The 22,499-nt window shown below is 38.7% G+C and overlaps 3 protein-coding genes and 1 pseudogene across 3 annotated transcripts; 2 read left to right on the forward strand and 2 right to left on the reverse strand.

The window, feature by feature from the left end:
• Positions 1-313: 313 nt before the first annotated feature.
• Positions 314-1,803, reverse strand: LOC122341848. Its single transcript, XM_043235517.1, has 2 exons — positions 510-1,803; positions 314-409 (listed from the first exon to the last, which is right to left on the reverse strand). The coding sequence occupies exon 1, from the start codon at positions 1,787-1,789 to the stop codon at positions 857-859; it is 933 nt and encodes a 310-aa protein (XP_043091452.1). The 5' UTR covers positions 1,790-1,803; the 3' UTR covers positions 314-409; positions 510-856.
• A 2,030-nt stretch (positions 1,804-3,833) lies between these two features.
• LOC122341847 lies at positions 3,834-6,239 on the reverse strand. Its single transcript, XM_043235516.1, has 2 exons — positions 5,994-6,239; positions 3,834-5,893 (listed from the first exon to the last, which is right to left on the reverse strand). Exon 2 carries the CDS (start codon positions 5,645-5,647, stop codon positions 4,406-4,408), a length of 1,242 nt encoding a protein of 413 aa, XP_043091451.1. The 5' UTR covers positions 5,648-5,893; positions 5,994-6,239; the 3' UTR covers positions 3,834-4,405.
• Positions 6,240-8,196: 1,957 nt separating this feature from the next.
• LOC122341849 lies at positions 8,197-9,292 on the forward strand (annotated as a pseudogene).
• Positions 9,293-12,077: 2,785 nt separating this feature from the next.
• Positions 12,078-13,450, forward strand: LOC122342073 (serine/threonine-protein kinase pim-3-like). The gene is given in 4 exon segments (XM_043235845.1): positions 12,078-12,860; positions 12,964-13,068; positions 13,071-13,139; positions 13,232-13,450. Coding segments are annotated over 4 exon segments (642 nt in total). The 5' UTR covers positions 12,078-12,505; the 3' UTR covers positions 13,345-13,450.
• Positions 13,451-22,499: the final 9,049 nt, after the last annotated feature.

Genomic DNA, 22,499 nt, shown 5'->3' on the forward strand with positions numbered 1-22,499 from the left:
TTCAAGACATAATTGCTACTGCTTTCTAACTAAATGTGTCTTATTTGTAGACCAATCAGGATGTTGTAATTCACAGGTCATGCCTCCTGATGCTAAATGAAAGTTGGTTGTGAAGTTGACAAAAGCATCACCTTCAGTGGTGGACCCTTCAGATTTGTTTGAATAAATAACTTTCAGATTTATTTTATTTATTTCGGAACCTTTCAGATTCTTTTAAATATCTTTATAATCTATAATAATGTCAAATATGGGCCTATTTCATGTTTTATGTATCAAGATCAAAGTCCCCATGTATTTCATTTATTTTATAGTATGTAGCGGACCCCGTCCGAATGATGGCCGAAACTTTTACTGATGTTTCCAGACTTTTATTTCTGTTCCCTTTCGTCTTCAGAAATCACCGTAAGAGCTGAACAAAGTGATACAAAACGTATATCAACATTACCTGACATATTCAGCGATGCTGACAAAAACACTTGTATTAAATCAACAGCGTATAAAACACAAACCTTATGCCTTTTCGGGGGGTTGCTAAATAAACTTGTTACATCTCTTTCGTGAACGAGTTTTAAGCCGTCATGAAGCGTTCACTCTCCCATTCCCCTTTTCTCTTTAGCGCCGTGCGTTGTGAAAAGCGGGTTTTGTTTCAAAATAAAAGTCCCCCATAAACAACGAAAATAATTTGGTCATTAAACATTAAATATTACAAAGGCAACACCAAACAAAATAAATTAAAATTAACTCTTATTAAAGCCTGTTACACTCCCACCAAATTATCAATGTTTCTCAAACATGACTAATTTCACTTATAACTCTTGTGTGCATCAAGTGCAATAAAGTCCTTTTGAAGATGCATTCACTCTGCTTCCAATAATAAGACCAACTTCTGAGCTGGCCTTTCTACTATTGAGGTTTTATGAACTCGTTCTCCTTTCTTGTTTAGTCTTTTGTCACCAAGTGCTATTTTGGCCTTTCTTACCAGTCCATCTGAACTCAGAACAGTCTCAGTAATCCTTCCAAGCCTCCATTCACTCCTTGGTAAGGTTTCATCAATATCCATGACTATGTCACCAATTTGAAAGTTCCTTTTTGGAGCATGCCAGCATCTAGCATCCTCTTGTTCACTTACAGAAGCCGGTGAACTTGCTTTATCCCTCTTGATCCATCTCAGAAGACGTGCAATGGCTTTGGTAGCTTTAGACCAAGAAGAGAACTTGGATAAGTGATCCACAAGATCTTTACTTTCTGTGGTCTTCGTTTGTAATGTCTGAATTTTCTTTACTTCTGGGTCTCCTACTGGGAGATCCAGCACAACATCTGAGGTTGTTATTTCCCTTTCCCACAAGAATGAGGGACCAGAGAACCAGTTAGATGAGAGCAGTTCATTTATTGTCCTTCCTCTAGAAGCAATGTCTGCTGGATTTTCATCCGTTGGGACATACAGCCATTGTTCAGGTTCTGTACTTTGACGTATTTTTTGAACTCTATTGGCTACAAACGTGTGAAAACGACGAGCGTCATTATTTATGTAACCCAAAACCACCTTTGAGTCAGTCCAAAAGAATTCGTCAACATTAGTGAGGTTAAGCTCTTCTCTGAGCATATTGCTCATCCTGACTGATACCACAGCTGCCGTTAACTCTAGTCTCGGTATAGTAATGATCTTTGAAGGAGAGACCCGGGCTTTGCCAATGAGAAAAGTGCAATGAATTTCATCATTCTCATTTATCATTCTCAGATAGGAACACTGACCGTAACCACAGGTACTTGCATCAGAGAAATGATGCATTTCGGTTTTCACAATCTTGCGAATTCAGATGGTACATAACATCGTGGTATATTCACATTTCCCAAATTGACGAAGTCATTCTGCCATCTCTCCCACCGTGGGCTGAGAGCAGGGAGAGCGGATCATCCCAGCCTGTACCTTGGCGACACATTTCTTGCAAAATCCTCTTGCCATTCAGAACGTACGGAGCTACAAAGCCCAAAGGATCATATATGGACGCAACAGTAGACAGTATACCACGGCGTGTTGTAGGTTGACCCTTTAGTGGTATATGAAATTTAAAGCTGTCACTCTGTATGTTCCAATGGATGCCCAAAGCTCTTTCAAGCGGCATGTCATTGAAGGTGAGATCTTTTGTTTCAAAGTTTACAGCGCATTCTGATGCTGGTATATTCTGCAAAACAGTGTTGTTGTTTGATACAAACTTATGAAGTCTAAGACCACCCTTTGCACACAGCTCCCGTGCTTCCTTTGTCAACTGAATGGCCTCTTCTACTGTCTCTGCACTTGTAACTCCATCATCGACATAAAAATCTCTAATGATGAACTGAGCACCTAATGTGTGTGTTTGGCTGTGGTCATTGGCTAAGTATCTTAGTCCATAGTTCGCGCAACCGGGCGAAGACACTGCACCAAACAGATGCACTTTCATTCGGTAATCTTGAAGTACTGAATTTGCATCTCCATCTTTCCACCACAAAAAGCGCAGATAATCCCGATCCTTTTCTTGGACATGGAACTGGTGGAACATTTTCTCAATGTCACAAGTTATTGCTATTGGATATCTTCTGAACCTTACAAGGACTCCTGTGAGATTGTTTATCATGTCTGGTCCTGTTAGTAAATGTTCATTGAGGCTTGTACCTTTGAATTGTGCGGAACAGTCAAAGACTACCCGTAACTTATCTGGCTTCTTTGGATGGTAGATGCCATGATGGGGTATGTACCACTTTTCACCATCGGTTGCATCATCATCCACTGCTTCTACGTCACCTCTTTCAATGATGTCATTCATATAAGTAACATAGTCTGTTTTGTACTTCTCATTTTTACAGAACTTCTTGTTCAAATGATTGAGTCTGATGACTGCAAGCGCTCTGTTGTCAGGCAAGTATGGTCTCTGTTTAAATGGAAGAGGCATTTCATAATGTCCTTGAGCATTTTTCCTTATTCCTTCCTTGAGTTTATCTAGAAACTTGATATCCTCTTGAGAGACTGTCCTTTGATCTGCTGTAACATCCTTAAAGTCTGACTCAAGTATCCGAACTGCATCCACAGGTGTCAAAGCTGGTATCTCCCTTGTAGCTATTCTGTGACAAACACTGAATCCAACCGATCCATTAATGCTTGGTGCTGAGCAGCCCACAATACTCCAGCCTAAGTCTGTTAGAATAGCATATGGTTCCTCATCCTTACCTAGTATGACTTGCTTGGGAGCTAGCATTCTGGGGCAGTTATATCCGATCAGTAAACCTACTTCACAACTAAGAAGTGGTGGCATTTTGTCTGCAATTATCTTCAGATGACTCCAGTTCTCAGCTTTATCCTGTGTTGGTATGTGATCACGATTAACAGGTATACACTCCTTTGTATAAACTGGAGGAAGACTGATATGTACTGATGAATTGTAACCGCTGACACGAAGACCAGATACTCTTTTTACTCTTAATGATCATGTTGTCTCCAATCATTGTGGTTAATTTGAGTTTCACTGGGTGACTGTCCGTTTGTAGCGTATTACTAACTTCTTCATCAATGAAAGTAGTGTCACTCTGTGTGTCTAGTAAAGCATACACAAGCTGTTCAATGGATGGATTTTTAACTGACGACACCCATACCGGTACAATCATAGATGTAATGACTGACTGATCTTCACTGGTGATATTAAGTGACATAGCATTTGTAGCTTCACACTCAAGTGCATGTACATTGCTTACCATGGGCAATGGTCGTTCTCTGTTTCCGTCTTTGTCATAACTGTAATCATGAAGACATGTGGGATGTCGTAATTTGCATACATCACACGTGTGTCGCACAGCGACATTCCTTTGCACAGTGGCCTGGTTTTAAACACCCATAACAGAGTTTGTTATCTTTCACATAGGCCCTTCTGTCCTTTAAAGACCTCTCCATGAATTTCAGGCACTTATGAAGCTGATGTTTGTCATCTTCACACAACATGCACTGTGCTTTTAACTGTTCTTTAACTGCTGTTTGTCTGTCATTGTTTACAATTGTTTCAGTCTTAAAGACAATTGCTTTGTTTCTTTTATTTCCTTTGAGATCCTTCTGTCTTGAGGTAACTCACGAGAATGAAGAGCATGCAATGAAGTGATGGGATTACACATGATTTCTGCTTCTGCTGACATGAAATTGACAAAGTCATGAAAGCTTGGAAACTCCTTTCCATTCATGAGGGCTGTAGTGACCTGACGGTTCCATCTGGAAGCTGCCCAATCTGGAAGTTTCTGTATGAGCTTTTGGTTCTCTTCACAATCGTTTAATATTTCCAGACCTTTAACATGAGGTATGGCTTGCAAACAGGCATTAAGGAAGTCTGCAAATGTTCTCAGACTTTCTGCATCTTTGGATTGTATTTTTGGCCACTTGGAAAGTTTATCCCGAAAGCGCTCTTTGAATGACAAAGGGTTGGCCGTATCTTTGGTTTAGTTTGTCCCAAGCATCTTTATAGGCTTCTTCGTCATTTCGAAAAAAGGTGCCCTCAAGATATTTGTGTGCTGAGCCACTCACATACTTTTTTAAATAATAGAGTTTATCAGCTGCTGGGATGCCCTTTCTATCTATTAATGACATAAATGACGCTTTCCAGTTTACAAACTGAATTGGGTCTCCACTGAACACTGCGGGTTCAGGTATGGGTAACCTGTTAATGGCTATACTGTCCTGAACTGCTTGAGCAAGATGAGTTACTTCACTGAGAGGTGTTGACTGTACAACATTGCTTTGCTGATGTAACATTTTGTTTCTCTGCTCTTCTTGTTTATTCTGTGTTGACTCACTTCTTGTCTCTTGTTTTATTTCTTCATCATAGGATTTTACTCTGGCACGAGCAACTTCAATATCCTTTTCCACCTGCAGCCGTTCTAGCTCAAACTTTTGAGTTTCTAACTCTCTTCTGAGTTGCTCTTCTAAGGTTCTTATTCTCTCCTTTTGTTGTCTTTCCGTTTCCATCATCTTGTATTCAACCTCTTTTGCAGCCAGCTCTGCTGCAGCATCTGCACGTTTGCTTGCAGAACTAGAAGATCCAGAGTGCATGCTGACACTCATTTTTGAAGCAGTTGAACCATATATAGAGCGAGCATAACTATGTGCTTTTAGTTCACTTAGACAAACTTTTTTTCTCTCTGCATCAAACTCGCCATCTACAGTTGTCATTCTGTCATACACAAATTTGATGATATCATTGGTCACAGCTTCACATGCATCAATTTTACGTCTTAAATCAGCAGCAGGTGTAACATATTGTCTTATGTCACTGAAAAGTTTCAGAATACAGTTCCTTTTATCCTCAAGAGAGTCAGCAATTTCAGCCAGTTGCTTATCAGTTATGTCTGTTTTTAAGGTCTGTCTTGCTTTACGGGCATCTAACTTCCATTGCTCATACAAAGTTATTAACCTTTTTTCTTTCTTACAGCATTCATCTTTCTGATAAGCAAGCATTTTCTCCGTAGGCATACAAGTACGTTCGGAACGTCGAGGGAGTTCTGCACTGTCTTGTACATGACACTGGCGTTCTGCAGCAATTTTATCTTTATCCGCTCCATTTAGATCCCTTTCCTTTTCTGTCTCTGTCTGAAGCAGGCTTCCAGTTATTTGTTCTTCTGTTTCAATTTCCATACTTAACTTGCCGACTACAGCACAGCGTCGCAGCTCCGTAGACCATCACGCTGATTCTGACGTACTGCCATCCATTTTCCTTTAGTCACGTTGAATCCGTCTGTCAGCACGTGCGGCGAGGATCTGAACCAGCGAAGGTAAAGCTCTTACTGTAGCGGACCCCGTCCGAATGATGGCCGAAACTTTTACTGATGTTTCCAGACTTTTATTTCTGTTCCCTTTCGTCTTCAGAAATCACCGTAAGAGCTGAACAAAGTGATACAAAACGTATATCAACATTACCTGACATATTCAGCGATGCTGACAAAAACACTTGTATTAAATCAACAGCGTATAAAACACAAACCTTATGCCTTTTCGGGGGGTTGCTAAATAAACTTGTTACATCTCTTTCGTGAACGAGTTTTAAGCCGTCATGAAGCGTTCACTCTCCCATTCCCCTTTTCTCTTTAGCGCCGTGCGTTGTGAAAAGCGGGTTTTGTTTCAAAATAAAAGTCCCCCATAAACAACGAAAATAATTTGGTCATTAAACATTAAATATTACAAAGGCAACACCAAACAAAATAAATTAAAATTAACTCTTATTAAAGCCTGTTACATAGTAAAACATTAAATAACATAATAATAATAATAATAGCAACAACAAGACAACCAGGAAGGATAAGTTATAATCCTATTAAATCAAAATCTATTAAAAAACAATACCAAAATTCATATATGCACTACAGTGGTGGACAGAAGTACACAGAAGTGACATTTATTTATATTTACAGACTATTCAGGTATATTTACGGTTTAATTAGGCTCAGATGTGACATGAAATCATTTCAATTTAGATCGTTTACCTATTATTTCATTATTATTAGGCTACTATTATTAGGTTATGAATTAAATATTACAAAAGTAAACTAACGGCCAGTGGGTGGCGGCAAGTCACTGTTTGTCACTGAATCGTTCGTTCAAACGGTTCAAACAACTGATTCGTTCAGGAACGAAGCAAGAGACTGTTCAAAAAGATTCGTTCAAAAGCATGTTTATTCATAAAGCTGCTCAGTGCTGTGAAACTCTTTGGACCATCCTTTTCCTAAAATGTAAGTCGCTTAATATTCATGTATAGTTTATTAACCCGCTTTATAAAATCAATATGACATTTAATATTAAAGCTCAGTTTATAGACATTAGAACCGTCCTTTACAAGAATACAAGAGGGCTGTTATTACCATGTTTCTTTAAGCCTTAAGGTGTCTTTAAAGCATGAAGGAGTTTGAATGTGTTTAAGTAAAACTAAAACAGTTATATTTACAACCCGCGATGTACAATAAAACAAATGGTATAGTTAGTAAAAAAAAAACAAAAACACCGAATGCTGTCGTCAAAAGGACGCACGTGACGCAGGTTTTTTTTTTTTTTTTTTTTTTTTTGGGGCCAAAAGGCATTCCATTTCGAACCTGCCAATATGACATCACAATTAGCGAGCAGTGGTATATATAAGCAAGAAAAAATTCTCACTTTGTTGGTTGATGTTTCGAGTATTTGATAGCGACTGTTAGCGACTTGCAAACGGTTTTATCATGGGATTGCTTTCAAGACTTAAAAAGTAAGCGGTTTGGAGCGTGGACACGAGCCCAAACCCAAAGACTCCCCATCGTGAAGGAGAACCGTGAACCGGCGTCTGCTGGTGCTCTTGAGACCGATGGAGGGAGAAAAAGAAGAGCTTCTGGAAGTGGGCTGCCCTTCACTTTTCTTTCCTTAGAAAGGCAACATACGATGTGGCCAAAGCCGAGGAGAAATATGGGATAGAGGCAGAAACACCCTGGACAGATAGAGATGGTACAACCACATCAAATGTTGATAAATCACTAAATCTGCAGTTACAGGAACCTAAAAGAAAGGAAAAATAAAAACATTGATAACATTATCGCACCAAACATTTTAGAGCAACAGTAGAATTTGTCAAAAGTTTCCTTTTTATAGGACATCAATTCAAAACTGCTTCTAAATCTGTTAATAGACTGGAGTGTACACGTGCAATATGTACACCCCGAAGACACCCCCACCAGGGCTGATGAGGTGCCTGTGGGTGCTGTACAGGGAGAGGAAGTCCCCCTCACTTCTGAGGTCCAGCTCGTGCAGGACATCCTGGAGAAGGGTAAGAACAAGAAATCTGTGAGAATTAGAAAATGTTATTATAAAGCATTATATATATTTATATACTGTACAGTATAATATAAAATTGCATTTCATACTAACCTCAAATGTTTGTCTGTTAATAGGCCATATTCGCAACAAATATAAAATCGGCCAGAAGCTGGGTGAAGGAGGATGTGGCAGTGTTTACGGAGGATTCGCTGCATGGATGGACTTGAGGTATACATTTTCTTCACTTAAAAACAACACATCTGTTCAGGATTTATGACTGGAGTGATATCAGCTATCTGCATGTGCTAATTGTTCATCTTAATTTGTTTTGTTGATTAGGTGGCTGTGAAATGTTCAAAGAAGTTTCCAGACATGTCATCTATCCAGTGGTGAGTAGACTGCGTTCCCTGTCTTAGTATTGTCTCTTAGTCACTGTTTTCAGTTTATTCATGTTAACCAAAGACAAACTGTTTTGATTTGTGAAGTCTTAAGGAAACCACTTCCGTCTAAGCATCATGTTTTCTTTCTTTTAGCCTGGTCAACCCAAACGTGTCCCCATGGAGGTTGGCCTGATGCTCATGGCCATTGATGGCCCCAGCTTTCCCCAGATAATTGAGCTGCTTGACTGGGAGGACGACAAAGACCACTATGTAATGGTCATGGAGCGCCCCGTGCCTTGCGTGGACTTGTTCACTTTTCTCCATGACTATGGAGGAAGCCTTGATGAGGGGCGGCACGAAAGATCATGCGGCAGGTCATTAATGCGGCTAAAACCTGCTGCTGCGCGCGTGGCGTCTTCCATCGGGATATAAAGCTGGAGAACGTCCTGGTGAACCAGGACACCTTAGAGGTCAAATTAATTGACTTTGGGTGCGGTGCGCTCATGAAGAGATCTGCCTTCAAAGTCTTCTGTGGTACGTGTAATGAAGTATTTTATTAATAGTCTCACAGAAACACATCTTACGTGCACTCAACATGCTGAGACAATTTATTAAACATCAGACATCCTTCCTGCAGGCACAAAAGAGTACTGTCCACCCGAGGTCAGCATGAAGGGCAGGTACCACGCAAAACCCACTACAGTGTGGACGCTGGGGTTCATCCTCTATGAAATGCTGTGTGGGGAATGTCCTTCATCACACGACCGTCACATGATCGCTGTGGACCTCTGGAGCAGACCTGGCTTGTCAAAAAGGTGAGATCTTCATCAAACAACAACCGACTCTGTGTCGTACAAAAAGAGAGCAGGTGTAAAGTAAAAGGTACATGATCAAATGTCTTTTTGCAGAATGCTGCCAGATGATTTCGGATTGTCTGCAGCCTGATCCACAGAAGAGACTCAGACTGGATAAGATGCATCTCCATGAATGGTTTAAGGTACGGAGTCTTAAGACTAGCTAAGCGTTTTCTTGGTTTAGCTTGATCGTCAGTCGTCATTAACTTTAAAGTCAGCTTTTCTCTAAATGTGATGTATTTAGACAAATAATGCTGATTTATGTTATGTTTCAGGTCACGGAGTAACCTCCAAAAAGAACACAAAGAGCCTCAAAAAAATAAAAAAAAACTCCTCTCACAGCCGTCCTGTTGTTTTGAGTCTCTAGTCAGCTTTGTGTCTGGTGGTCTGTCAAGAGTGGTCTTTCCATCAGTCTACTTAGCAGCAATATCTGTGTCTGGTAGTATCATCTGCTTGGGGATCTGTAAATATATTCATTGTATATTCATAGTATTTATTATAAGGAATTGTGTAAGAAAATATGTAAAAATTGTCAGTAAAAAAAACTGTGAATATATAATAAAATGTTATGTTTACATTGTGCTGTTCCCTTGTAAAGTTTTATATTCCCCTACAGTATATTTTAAATTCCCCTACAGTCCTTTAGGCTTCTGTTAAAGTAATGTCTAAATCAGTGTCAAGTACCGTTCTTGAAGTGTCACCCCCAACATTTCAGCCTGAATCTAAACAATTACATGAATACTTGTTTGGTCAAACAAACAAGGCAAATAAATGTCATTTACAAATATTAGCCTATATCAGATAGGTTAAACTCGAACTAATTGTGTTTTATCATTTAACTTGCAAACTCGAAAATGATACATTATTGTATAAACTATCTAGGAGTTACAGAAAGTAAAGCCCACAATGTTTCTATTGCTGTCATTGATTTTGGATGAGCAGTTCAAAGACTGGTCATTTCAGCTGGAGAGTCTACTGTCTACTCACTATTCTTCAATGTCTGGTGTCTCTTCAGCAAGGTTATAGAGTGTAAATGAGCCTTTCAGCAGATGATTCAAACTAGATTCCATCTCAATTTCAAGACATAATTGCTACTGCTTTCTAACTAAATGTGTCTTATTTGTAGACCAATCAGGATGTTGTAATTCACAGGTCATGCCTCCTGATGCTAAATGAAAGTTGGTTGTGAAGTTGACAAAGCATCACCTTCAGTGGTGGACCCTTCAGATTTGTTTGAATAAATAACTTTCAGATTTATTTTATTTATTTCGGAACCTTTCAGATTCTTTTAAATATCTTTATAATCTATAATAATGTCAAATATGGGCCTATTTCATGTTTTATGTATCAAGATCAAAGTCCCCATGTATTTCATTTATTTTATAGTAAAACATTAAATAACATAATAATAATAATAATAGCAACAACAAGACAACCAGGAAGGATAAGTTATAATCCTATTAAATCAAAATCTATTAAAAACAATACCAAAATTCATATATGCACTACAGTGGTGGACAGAAGTACACAGAAGTGACATTTATTTATATTTACAGACTATTCAGGTATATTTACGGTTTAATTAGGCTCAGATGTGACATGAAATCATTTCAATTTAGATCGTTTACCTATTATTTCATTATTATTAGGCTACTATTATTAGGTTATGAATTAAATATTACAAAAAGTAAACTAACGGCCAGTGGGTGGCGGCAAGTCACTGTTTGTCACTGAATCGTTCGTTCAAACGGTTCAAACAACTGATTCGTTCAGGAGCGAAGCAAGAGACTGTTCAAAAGATTCGTTCAAAAGCATGTTTATTCATAAAGCTGCTCAGTGCTGACGAAACTCTTTGGACCATCCTTTTCCTAAAATGTAAGTCGCTTAATATTCATGTATAGTTTATTAACCCGCTTTATAAAATCAATATGACATTTAATATTAAAGCTCAGTTTATAGACATTAGAACCGTCCTTTACAAGAATACAAGAGGGCTGTTATTACCATGTTTCTTTAAGCCTTAAGGTGTCTTTAAAGCATGAAGGAGTTTGAATGTGTTTAAGTAAAACTAAAACAGTTATATTTACAACCCGCGATGTACAATAAAACAAATGGTATAGTTAGTAAAAAAAAAAAAAAACACCGAATTCTGTCGTTCAAAAGGACTTGCGTGACGCAGGTTTTTTTTTTTTTTTTTTTTTTTTGGGGGCCAAAAGGCATTCCATTTCGAACCTGCCAATATGACATCACAATTAGCGAGCAGTGGTATATATAAGCAAGAAAAAAATTCTCACTTTGTTGGTTGATGTTTCGGAGTATTTGATAGCGACTGTTAGCGACTTGCAAACGGTTTTTATCATGGGATTGCTTTCAAGACTTAAAAAAGTAAGCGGTTTGGAGCGTGGACACGAGCCCAAACCCAAAGACTCCCCCATCGTGAAGGAGAACCGTGAACCGGCGTCTGCTGGTGCTCTTGAGACCGATGGAGGGAGAAAAAAGAAGAGCTTCTGGAAGTGGGCTGCCCTTCACTTTTCTTTCCTTAGAAAGGCAACATACGATGTGGCCAAAGCCGAGGAGAAATATGGGATAGAGGCAGAAACACCCTGGACAGATAGAGATGGTACAACCACATCAAATGTTGATAAATCACTAAATCTGCAGTTACAGGAACCTAAAAGAAAGGAAAAATAAAAACATTGATAACATTATCGCACCAAACATTTTAGAGCAACAGTAGAATTTGTCAAAAGTTTCCTTTTTATAGGACATCAATTCAAAACTGCTTCTAAATCTGTTAATAGACTGGAGTGTACACGTGCAATATGTACACCCCGAAGACACCCCCACCAGGGCTGATGAGGTGCCTGTGGGTGCTGTACAGGAGAGAAGTCCCCTCACTTCTGAGGTCCAGCTCGTGCAGGACATCCTGGAGAAGGGTAAGAACAAGAAATCTGTGAGAATTAGAAAATGTTATTATAAAGCATTATATATATTTATATACTGTACAGTATAATATAAAATTGCATTTCATACTAACCTCAAATGTTTGTCTGTTAATAGGCCATATTCGCAACAAATATAAAATCGGCCAGAAGCTGGGTGAAGGAGGATGTGGCAGTGTTTACGGAGGGATTCGCTGCATGGATGGACTTGAGGTATACATTTTCTTCACTTAAAAACAACACATCTGTTCAGGATTTATGACTGGAGTGATATCAGCTATCTGCATGTGCTAATTGTTCATCTTAATTTGTTTTGTTGATTAGGTGGCTGTGAAATGTTCAAAGAAGTTTCCAGACATGTCATCTATCCGAGTGGTGAGTAGACTGCGTTCCCTGTCTTAGTATTGTCTCTTAGTCACTGTTTTCAGTTTATTCATGTTAACCAAAGACAAACTGTTTTGATTTGTGAAGTCTTAAGGAAACCACTTCCGTCTAAGCATCATGTTTTCTTTCTTTTAGCCTGGTCAACCCAAACGTGTCCCCATGGAGGTTGGCCTGATGCTCATGGCCATTGATGGCCCCAGCTTTCCCCAGATAATTGAGCTGCTTGACTGGGAGGACGACAAAGACCACTATGTAATGGTCATGGAGCGCCCCGTGCCTTGCGTGGACTTGTTCACTTTTCTCCATGACTATGGAGGAAGCCTTGATGAGGGGACGGCACGAAAGATCATGCGGCAGGTCATTAATGCGGCTAAAACTTGCTGCGCGCGTGGCGTCTTCCATCGGGATATAAAGCTGGAGAACGTCCTGGTGAACCAGGACACCTTAGAGGTCAAATTAATTGACTTTGGGTGCGGTGCGCTCATGAAGAGATCTGCCTTCAAAGTCTTCTGTGGTACGTGTAATGAAGTATTTTATTAATAGTCTCACAGAAACACATCTTACGTGCACTCAACATGCTGAGACAATTTATTAAACATCAGACATCCTTCCTGCAGGCACAAAAGAGTACTGTCCACCCGAGGTCAGCATGAAGGGCAGGTACCACGCAAAACCCACTACAGTGTGGACGCTGGGGTTCATCCTCTATGAAATGCTGTGTGGGAATGTCCTTCATCACACGACCGTCACATGATCGCTGTGGACCTCTGGAGCAGACCTGGCTTGTCAAAAGGTGAGATCTTCATCAAACAACAACCGACTCTGTGTCGTACAAAAGAGAGCAGGTGTAAAGTAAAAGGTACATGATCAAATGTCTTTTTGCAGAATGCTGCCAGATGATTTCGGATTGTCTGCAGCCTGATCCACAGAAGAGACTCAGACTGGATAAGATGCATCTCCATGAATGGTTTAAGGTACGGAGTCTTAAGACTAGCTAAGCGTTTTCTTGGTTTAGCTTGATCGTCAGTCGTCATTAACTTTAAAGTCAGCTTTTCTCTAAATGTGATGTATTTAGACAAATAATGCTGATTTATGTTATGTTTCAGGTCACGGAGTAACCTCCAAAAAGAACACAAAGAGCCTCAAAAAATAAAAAAACTCCTCTCACAGCCGTCCTGTTGTTTTGAGTCTCTAGTCAGCTTTGTGTCTGGTGGTCTGTCAAGAGTGGTCTTTCCATCAGTCTACTTAGCAGCAATATCTGTGTCTGGTAGTATCATCTGCTTGGGGATCTGTAAATATATTCATTGTATATTCATAGTATTTATTATAAGGAATTGTGTAAGAAAATATGTAAAAATTGTCAGTAAGAAAAAACTGTGAATATATAATAAAATGTTATGTTTACATTGTGCTGTTCCCTTGTAAAGTTTTATATTCCCCTACAGTATATTTTAAATTCCCCTACAGTCCTTTTAGGCTTCTGTTAAAGTAATGTCTAAATCAGTGTCAAGTACCGTTCTTGAAGTGTCACCCCAACATTTCAGCCTGAATCTAAACAATTACATGAATACTTGTTTGGTCAAACAAACAAGGCAAATAAATGTCATTTACAAATATTAGCCTATATCAGATAGGGTTAAACTCGAACTAATTGTGTTTTATCATTTAACTTGCAAACTCGAGAAAATTATACATTATTGTATAAACTATCTAGGAGTTACAGAAAGTAAAGCCCACAATGTTTCTATTGCTGTCATTGATTTTGGATGAGCAGTTCAAAGACTGGTCATTTCAGCTGGAGAGTCTACTGTCTACTCACTATTCTTCAATGTCTGGTGTCTCTTCAGCAAGGTTATAGAGTGTAAATGAGCCTTTCAGCAGATGATTCAAACTAGATTCCATCTCAATTTCAAGACATAATTGCTACTGCTTTCTAACTAAATGTGTCTTATTTGTAGACCAATCAGGATGTTGTAATTCACAGGTCATGCCTCCTGATGCTAAATGAAAGTTAGTTGTGAAGTTGACAAAAGCATCACCTTCAGTGGTGGACCCTTCAGATTTGTTTGAATAAATAACTTTCAGATTTATTTTATTTATTTCGGAACCTTTCAGATTCTTTTAAATATCTTTATAATCTATAATAATGTCAAATATGGGCCTATTTCATGTTTTATGTATCAAGATCAAAGTCCCCATGTATTTCATTTATTTTATAGTAAAACATTAAATAACATAATAATAATAATAATAGCAACAACAAGACAACCAGGAAGGATAAGTTATAATCCTATTAAATCAAAATCTATTAAAAACAATACCAAAATTCATATATGCACTACAGTGGTGGACAGAAGTACACAGAAGTGACATTTATTTATATTTACAGACTATTCAGGTATATTTACGGTTTAATTAGGCTCAGATGTGACATGAAATCATTTCAATTTAGATCGTTTACCTATTATTTCATTATTATTAGGCTACTATTATTAGGTTATGAATTAAATATTACAAAAAGTAAACTAACGGCCAGTGGGTGGCGGCAAGTCACTGTTTGTCACTGAATCGTTCGTTCAAGCGGTTCAAACAACTGATTCGTTCAGGAACGAAGCAAGAGACTGTTCAAAAGATTCGTTCAAAAGCATGTTTATTCATAAAGCTGCTCAGTGCTGTGAAACTCTTTGGACCATTCTTTTCCTAAAATGTAAGTCGCTTAATATTCATGTATAGTTTATTAACCCGCTTTATAAAATCAATATGACATTTAATATTAAAGCTCAGTTTATAGACATTAGAACCGTCCTTTACAAGAATACAAGAGGGCTGTTATTACCATGTTTCTTTAAGCCTTAAGGTGTCTTTAAAGCATGAAGGAGTTTGAATGTGTTTAAGTAAAACTAAAACAGTTATATTTACAACCCGCGATGTACAATAAAACAAATGGTATAGTTAGTAAAAAAAAAAAAAAAAACACGAATGCTGTCGTTCAAAAGGCGCACGTGACGCAGGTTTTTTTTTTTTTTTTTTTTGGGCCAAAAGGCATTCCATTTCGAACCTGCCAATATGACATCACAATTAGCGAGCAGTGGTATATATAAGCAAGAAAAAATTCTCACTTTGTTGGTTGATGTTTGGAGTATTTGATAGCGACTGTTAGCGACTTGCAAACGGTTTTATCATGGGATTGCTTTCAAGACTTAAAAAGTAAGCGGTTTGGAGCGTGGACACGAGCCCAAACCCAAAGACTCCCCATCGTGAAGGAGAACCGTGAACCGGCGTCTGCTGGTGCTCTTGAGACCGATGGAGGGAGAAAAAGAAGAGCTTCTGGAAGTGGGCTGCCCTTCACTTTTCTTTCCTTAGAAAGGCAACATACGATGTGGCCAAAGCCGAGGAGAAATATGGGATAGAGGCAGAAACACCCTGGACAGATAGAGATGGTACAACCACATCAAATGTTGATAAATCACTAAATCTGCAGTTACAGGAACCTAAAAGAAAGGAAAAATAAAAACATTGATAACATTATCGCACCAAACATTTTAGAGCAACAGTAGAATTTGTCAAAAGTTTCCTTTTTTTATAGGACATCAATTCAAAACTGCTTCTAAATCTGTTAATAGACTGGAGTGTACACGTGCAATATGTACACCCGAAGACACCCCACCAGGGCTGATGAGGTGCCTGTGGGTGCTGTACAGGAGAGGAAGTCCCCTCACTTCTGAGGTCCAGCTCGTGCAGGACATCCTGGAGAAGGGTAAGAACAAGAAATCTGTGAGAATTAGAAAATGTTATTATAAAGCATTATATATATTTATATACTGTACAGTATAATATAAAATTGCATTTCATACTAACCTCAAATGTTTGTCTGTTAATAGGCCATATTCGCAACAAATATAAAATCGGCCAGAAGCTGGGTGAAGGAGGATGTGGCAGTGTTTACGGAGGGATTCGCTGCATGGATGGACTTGAGGTATACATTTTCTTCACTTAAAAACAACACATCTGTTCAGGATTTATGACTGGAGTGATATCAGCTATCTGCATGTGCTAATTGTTCATCTTAATTTGTTTTGTTGATTAGGTGGCTGTGAAATGTTCAAAGAAGTTTCCAGACATGTCATCTATCCAGTGGTGAGTAGACTGCGTTCCCTGTCTTAGTATTGTCTCTTAGTCACTGTTTTCAGTTTATTCATGTTAACCAAAGACAAACTGTTTTGATTTGTGAAGTCTTAAGGAAACCACTTCCGTCTAAGCATCATGTTTTCTTTCTTTTAGCCTGGTCAACCCAAACGTGTCCCCATGGAGGTTGGCCTGATGCTCATGGCCATTGATGGCCCCAGCTTTCCCAGATAATTGAGCTGCTTGACTGGGAGGACGACAAAGACCACTATGTAATGGTCATGGAGCGCCCGTGCCTTGCGTGGACTTGTTCACTTTTCTCCATGACTATGGAGGAAGCCTTGATGAGGGACGGCACGAAAGATCATGCGGCAGGTCATTAATGCGGCTAAAACTTGCTGCGCGCGCGTGGCGTCTTCCATCGGGATATAAAGCTGGAGAACGTCCTGGTGAACCAGGACACCTTAGAGGTCAAATTAATTGACTTTGGGTGCGGTGCGCTCATGAAGAGATCTGCCTTCAAAGTCTTCTGTGGTGCGATGTAATGAAGTATTTTATTAATAGTCTCACAGAAACACATCTTACGTGCACTCAACATGCTGAGACAATTTATTAAACATCAGACATCCTTCCTGCAGGCACAAAAGAGTACTGTCCACCCGAGGTCAGCATGAAGGGCAGGTACCACGCAAAACCCACTACAGTGTGGACGCTGGGGTTCATCCTCTATGAAATGCTGTGTGGGGAATGTCCTTCATCACACGACCGTCACATGATCGCTGTGGACCTCTGGAGCAGACCTGGCTTGTCAAAGGTGAGATCTTCATCAAACAACAACCGACTCTGTGTCGTACAAAAAGAGAGCAGGTGTAAAGTAAAGGTACATGATCAAATGTCTTTTGCAGAATGCTGCCAGATGATTTCGGATTGTCTGCAGCCTGATCCACAGAAGAGACTCAGACTGGATAAGATGCATCTCCATGAATGGTTTAAGGTCACGGAGTCTTAAGACTAGCTAAGCGTTTTCTTGGTTTAGCTTGATCGTCAGTCATCATTAACTTTAAAGTCAGCTTTTCTCTAAATGTGATGTATTTAGACAAATAATGCTGATTTATGTTATGTTTCAGGTCACGGAGTAACCTCCAAAAAAGAACACAAAGAGCCTCAAAAAAATAAAAAAAAACTCCTCTCACAGCCGTCCTGTTGTTTTGAGTCTCTAGTCAGCTTTGTGTCTGGTGGTCTGTCAAGAGTGGTCTTTCCATCAGTCTACTTAGCAGCAATATCTGTGTCTGGTAGTATCATCTGCTTGGGGATCTGTAAATATATTCATTGTATATTCATAGTATTTATTATAAGGAATTGTGTAAGAAAATATGTAAAAAATTGTCAGTAAGAAAAAACTGTGAATATATAATAAAATGTTATGTTTACATTGTGCTGTTCCCTTGTAAAGTTTTATATTCCCCTACAGTATATTTTAAATTCCCCTACAGTCCTTTAGGCTTCTGTTAAAGTAATGTCTAAATCAGTGTCAAGTACCGTTCTTGAAGTGTCACCCCCAACATTTCAGCCTGAATCTAAACAATTACATGAATACTTGTTTGGTCAAACAAACAAGGCAAATAAATGTCATTTACAAATATTAGCCTATATCAGATAGGGTTAAACTCGAACTAATTGTGTTTTATCATTTAACTTGCAAACTCGAAAATGATACATTATTGTATAAACTATCTAGGAGTTACAGAAAGTAAAGCCCACAATGTTTCTATTGCTGTCATTGATTTTGGATGAGCAGTTCAAAGACTGGTCATTTCAGCTGGAGAGTCTACTGTCTACTCACTATTCTTCAATGTCTGGTGTCTCTTCAGCAAGGTTATAGAGTGTAAATGAGCCTTTCAGCAGATGATTCAAACTAGATTCCATCTCAATTTCAAGACATAATTGCTACTGCTTTCTAACTAAATGTGTCTTATTTGTAGACCAATCAGGATGTTGTAATTCACAGGTCATGCCTCCTGATGCTAAATGAAAGTTGGTTGTGAAGTTGACAAAAGCATCACCTTCAGTGGTGGACCCTTCAGATTTGTTTGAATAAATAACTTTCAGATTTATTTTATTTATTTCGAACCTTTCAGATTCTTTTTAAATATCTTTATAATCTATAATAATGTCAAATATGGGCCTATTTCATGTTTTATGTATCAAGATCAAAGTCCCCATGTATTTCATTTATTTTATAGTAAAACATTAAATAACATAATAATAATAATAATAGCAACAACAAGACAACCAGGAAGGATAAGTTATAATCCTATTAAATCAAAATCTATTAAAAAACAATACCAAAATTCATATATGCACTACAGTGGTGGACAGAAGTACACAGAAGTGACATTTATTTATATTTACAGACTATTCAGGTATATTTACGGTTTAATTAGGCTCAGATGTGACATGAAATCATTTCAATTTAGATCGTTTACCTATTATTTCATTATTATTAGGCTACTATTATTAGGTTATGAATTAAATATTACAAAAGTAAACTAACGGCCAGTGGGTGGCGGCAAGTCACTGTTTGTCACTGAATCGTTCGTTCAAACGGTTCAAACAACTGATTCGTTCAGGAACGAAGCAAGAGACTGTTCAAAAGATTCGTTCAAAAGCATGTTTATTCATAAAGCTGCTCAGTGCTGACGAAACTCTTTGGACCATCCTTTTCCTAAAATGTAAGTCGCTTAATATTCATGTATAGTTTATTAACCCGCTTTATAAAATCAATATGACATTTAATATTAAAGCTCAGTTTATAGACATTAGAACCGTCTCCTTTACAAGAATACAAGAGGGCTGTTATTACCATGTTTCTTTAAGCCTTAAGGTGTCTTTAAAGCATGAAGGAGTTTGAATGTGTTTAAGTAAAACTAAAACAGTTATATTTACAACCCGCGATGTACAATAAAACAAATGGTATAGTTAGTAAAAAAAAAAAAAAAAACAATGCAATGCTGTCGTTCAAAAGGACGCACGCGTTTTTTTTTTTTTTTTTTTTTTTTTTTTTTTGGGGCCAAAAGGCATTCCATTTCGAACCTGCCAATATGACATCACAATTAGCGAGCAGTGGTATATATAAGCAAGAAAAAATTCTCACTTTGTTGGTTGATGTTTCGAGTATTTGATAGCGACTGTTAGCGACTTGCAAACGGTTTTTATCATGGGATTGCTTTCAAGACTTAAAAAGTAAGCGGTTTGGAGCGTGGACACGAGCCCAAACCCAAAGACTCCCCATCGTGAAGGAGAACCGTGAACCGGCGTCTGCTGGTGCTCTTGAGACCGATGGAGGGAGAAAAAGAAGAGCTTCTGGAAGTGGGCTGCCCTTCACTTTTCTTTCCTTAGAAAGGCAACATACGATGTGGCCAAAGCCGAGGAGAAATATGGGATAGAGGCAGAAACACCTGGACAGATAGAGATGGTACAACCACATCAAATGTTGATAAATCACTAAATCTGCAGTTACAGGAACCTAAAAGAAAGGAAAAATAAAAACATTGATAACATTATCGCACCAAACATTTTAGAGCAACAGTAGAATTTGTCAAAAGTTTCCTTTTTATAGGACATCAATTCAAAACTGCTTCTAAATCTGTTAATAGACTGGAGTGTACACGTGCAATATGTACACCCCGAAGACACCCCCACCAGGGCTGATGAGGTGCCTGTGGGTGCTGTACAGGGAGAGGAAGTCCCCTCACTTCTGAGGTCCAGCTCGTGCAGGACATCCTGGAGAAGGGTAAGAACAAGAAATCTGTGAGAATTAGAAAATGTTATTATAAAGCATTATATATATTTATATACTGTACAGTATAATATAAAATTGCATTTCATACTAACCTCAAATGTTTGTCTGTTAATAGGCCATATTCGCAACAAATATAAAATCGGCCAGAAGCTGGGTGAAGGAGGATGTGGCAGTGTTTACGGAGGGATTCGCTGCATGGATGGACTTGAGGTATACATTTTCTTCACTGAAAAACAACACATCTGTTCAGGATTTATGACTGGAGTGATATCAGCTATCTGCATGTGCTAATTGTTCATCTTAATTTGTTTTGTTGATTAGGTGGCTGTGAAATGTTCAAAGAAGTTTCCAGACATGTCATCTATCCGAGTGGTGAGTAGACTGCGTTCCCTGTCTTAGTATTGTCTCTTAGTCACTGTTTTCAGTTTATTCATGTTAACCAAAGACAAACTGTTTTGATTTGTGAAGTCTTAAGGAAACCACTTCCGTCTAAGCATCATGTTTTCTTTCTTTTAGCCTGGTCAACCCAAACGTGTCCCCATGGAGGTTGGCCTGATGCTCATGGCCATTGATGGCCCCAGCTTTCCCCAGATAATTGAGCTGCTTGACTGGGAGGACGACAAAGACCACTATGTAATGGTCATGGGAGCCCGTGCCTTGCGTGGACTTGTTCACTTTTCTCCATGACTATGGAGGAAGCCTTGATGAGGGACGGCACGAAAGATCATGCGGCAGGTCATTAATGCGGCTAAAACTTGCTGCGCGCGTGGCGTCTTCCATCGGGATATAAAGTTGGAGAACGTCCTGGTGAACCAGGACACCTTAGAGGTCAAATTAATTGACTTTGGGTGCGGTGCGCTCATGAAGAGATCTGCCTTCAAAGTCTTCTGTGGTACGATGTAATGAAGTATTTTATTAATAGTCTCACAGAAACACATCTTACGTGCACTCAACATGCTGAGACAATTTATTAAACATCAGACATCCTTCCTGCAGGCACAAAAGAGTACTGTCCACCCGAGGTCAGCATGAAGGGCAGGTACCACGCAAAACCCACTACAGTGTGGACGCTGGGGTTCATCCTCTATGAAATGCTGTGTGGGAATGTCCTTCATCACACGACCGTCACATGATCGCTGTGGACCTCTGGAGCAGACCTGGCTTGTCAAAAGGTGAGATCTTCATCAAACAACAACCGACTCTGTGTCATACAAAAAGAGAGCAGGTGTAAAGTAAAAGGTACATGATCAAATGTCTTTTTGCAGAATGCTGCCAGATGATTTCGGATTGTCTGCAGCCTGATCCACAGAAGAGACTCAGACTGGATAAGATGCATCTCCATGAATGGTTTAAGGTACGGAGTCTTAAGACTAGCTAAGCGTTTTCTTGGTTTAGCTTGATCGTCAGTCGTCATTAACTTTAAAGTCAGCTTTTCTCTAAATGTGATGTATTTAGACAAATAATGCTGATTTATGTTATGTTTCAGGTCACGGAGTAACCTCCAAAAAGAACACAAAGAGCCTCAAAAAATAAAAAAACTCCTCTCACAGCCGTCCTGTTGTTTTGAGTCTCTAGTCAGCTTTGTGTCTGGTGGTCTGTCAAGAGTGGTCTTTCCATCAGTCTACTTAGCAGCAATATCTGTGTCTGGTAGTATCATCTGCTTGGGGATCTGTAAATATATTCATTGTATATTCATAGTATTTATTATAAGGAATTGTGTAAGAAAATATGTAAAAATTGTCAGTAAGAAAAAACTGTGAATATATAATAAAATGTTATGTTTACATTGTGCTGTTCCCTTGTAAAGTTTTATATTCCCCTACAGTATATTTTAAATTCCCCTACAGTCCTTTAGGCTTCTGTTAAAGTAATGTCTAAATCAGTGTCAAGTACCGTTCTTGAAGTGTCACCCCCAACATTTCAGCCTGAATCTAAACAATTACATGAATACTTGTTTGGTCAAACAAACAAGGCAAATAAATGTCATTTACAAATATTAGCCTATATCAGATAGGGTTAAACTCGAACTAATTGTGTTTTATCATTTAACTTGCAAACTCTAAAATGATACATTATTGTATAAACTATCTAGGAGTTACAGAAAGTAAAGCCCACAATGTTTCTATTGCTGTCATTGATTTTGGATGAGCAGTTCAAAGACTGGTCATTTCAGCTGGAGAGTCTACTGTCTACTCACTATTCTTCAATGTCTGGTGTCTCTTCAGC

The sequence above is a fragment of the Puntigrus tetrazona genome, chromosome 3, assembly GCF_018831695.1.
Source record: "Puntigrus tetrazona isolate hp1 chromosome 3, ASM1883169v1, whole genome shotgun sequence".
Taxonomy (NCBI): Eukaryota; Metazoa; Chordata; class Actinopteri; order Cypriniformes; family Cyprinidae; genus Puntigrus; species Puntigrus tetrazona.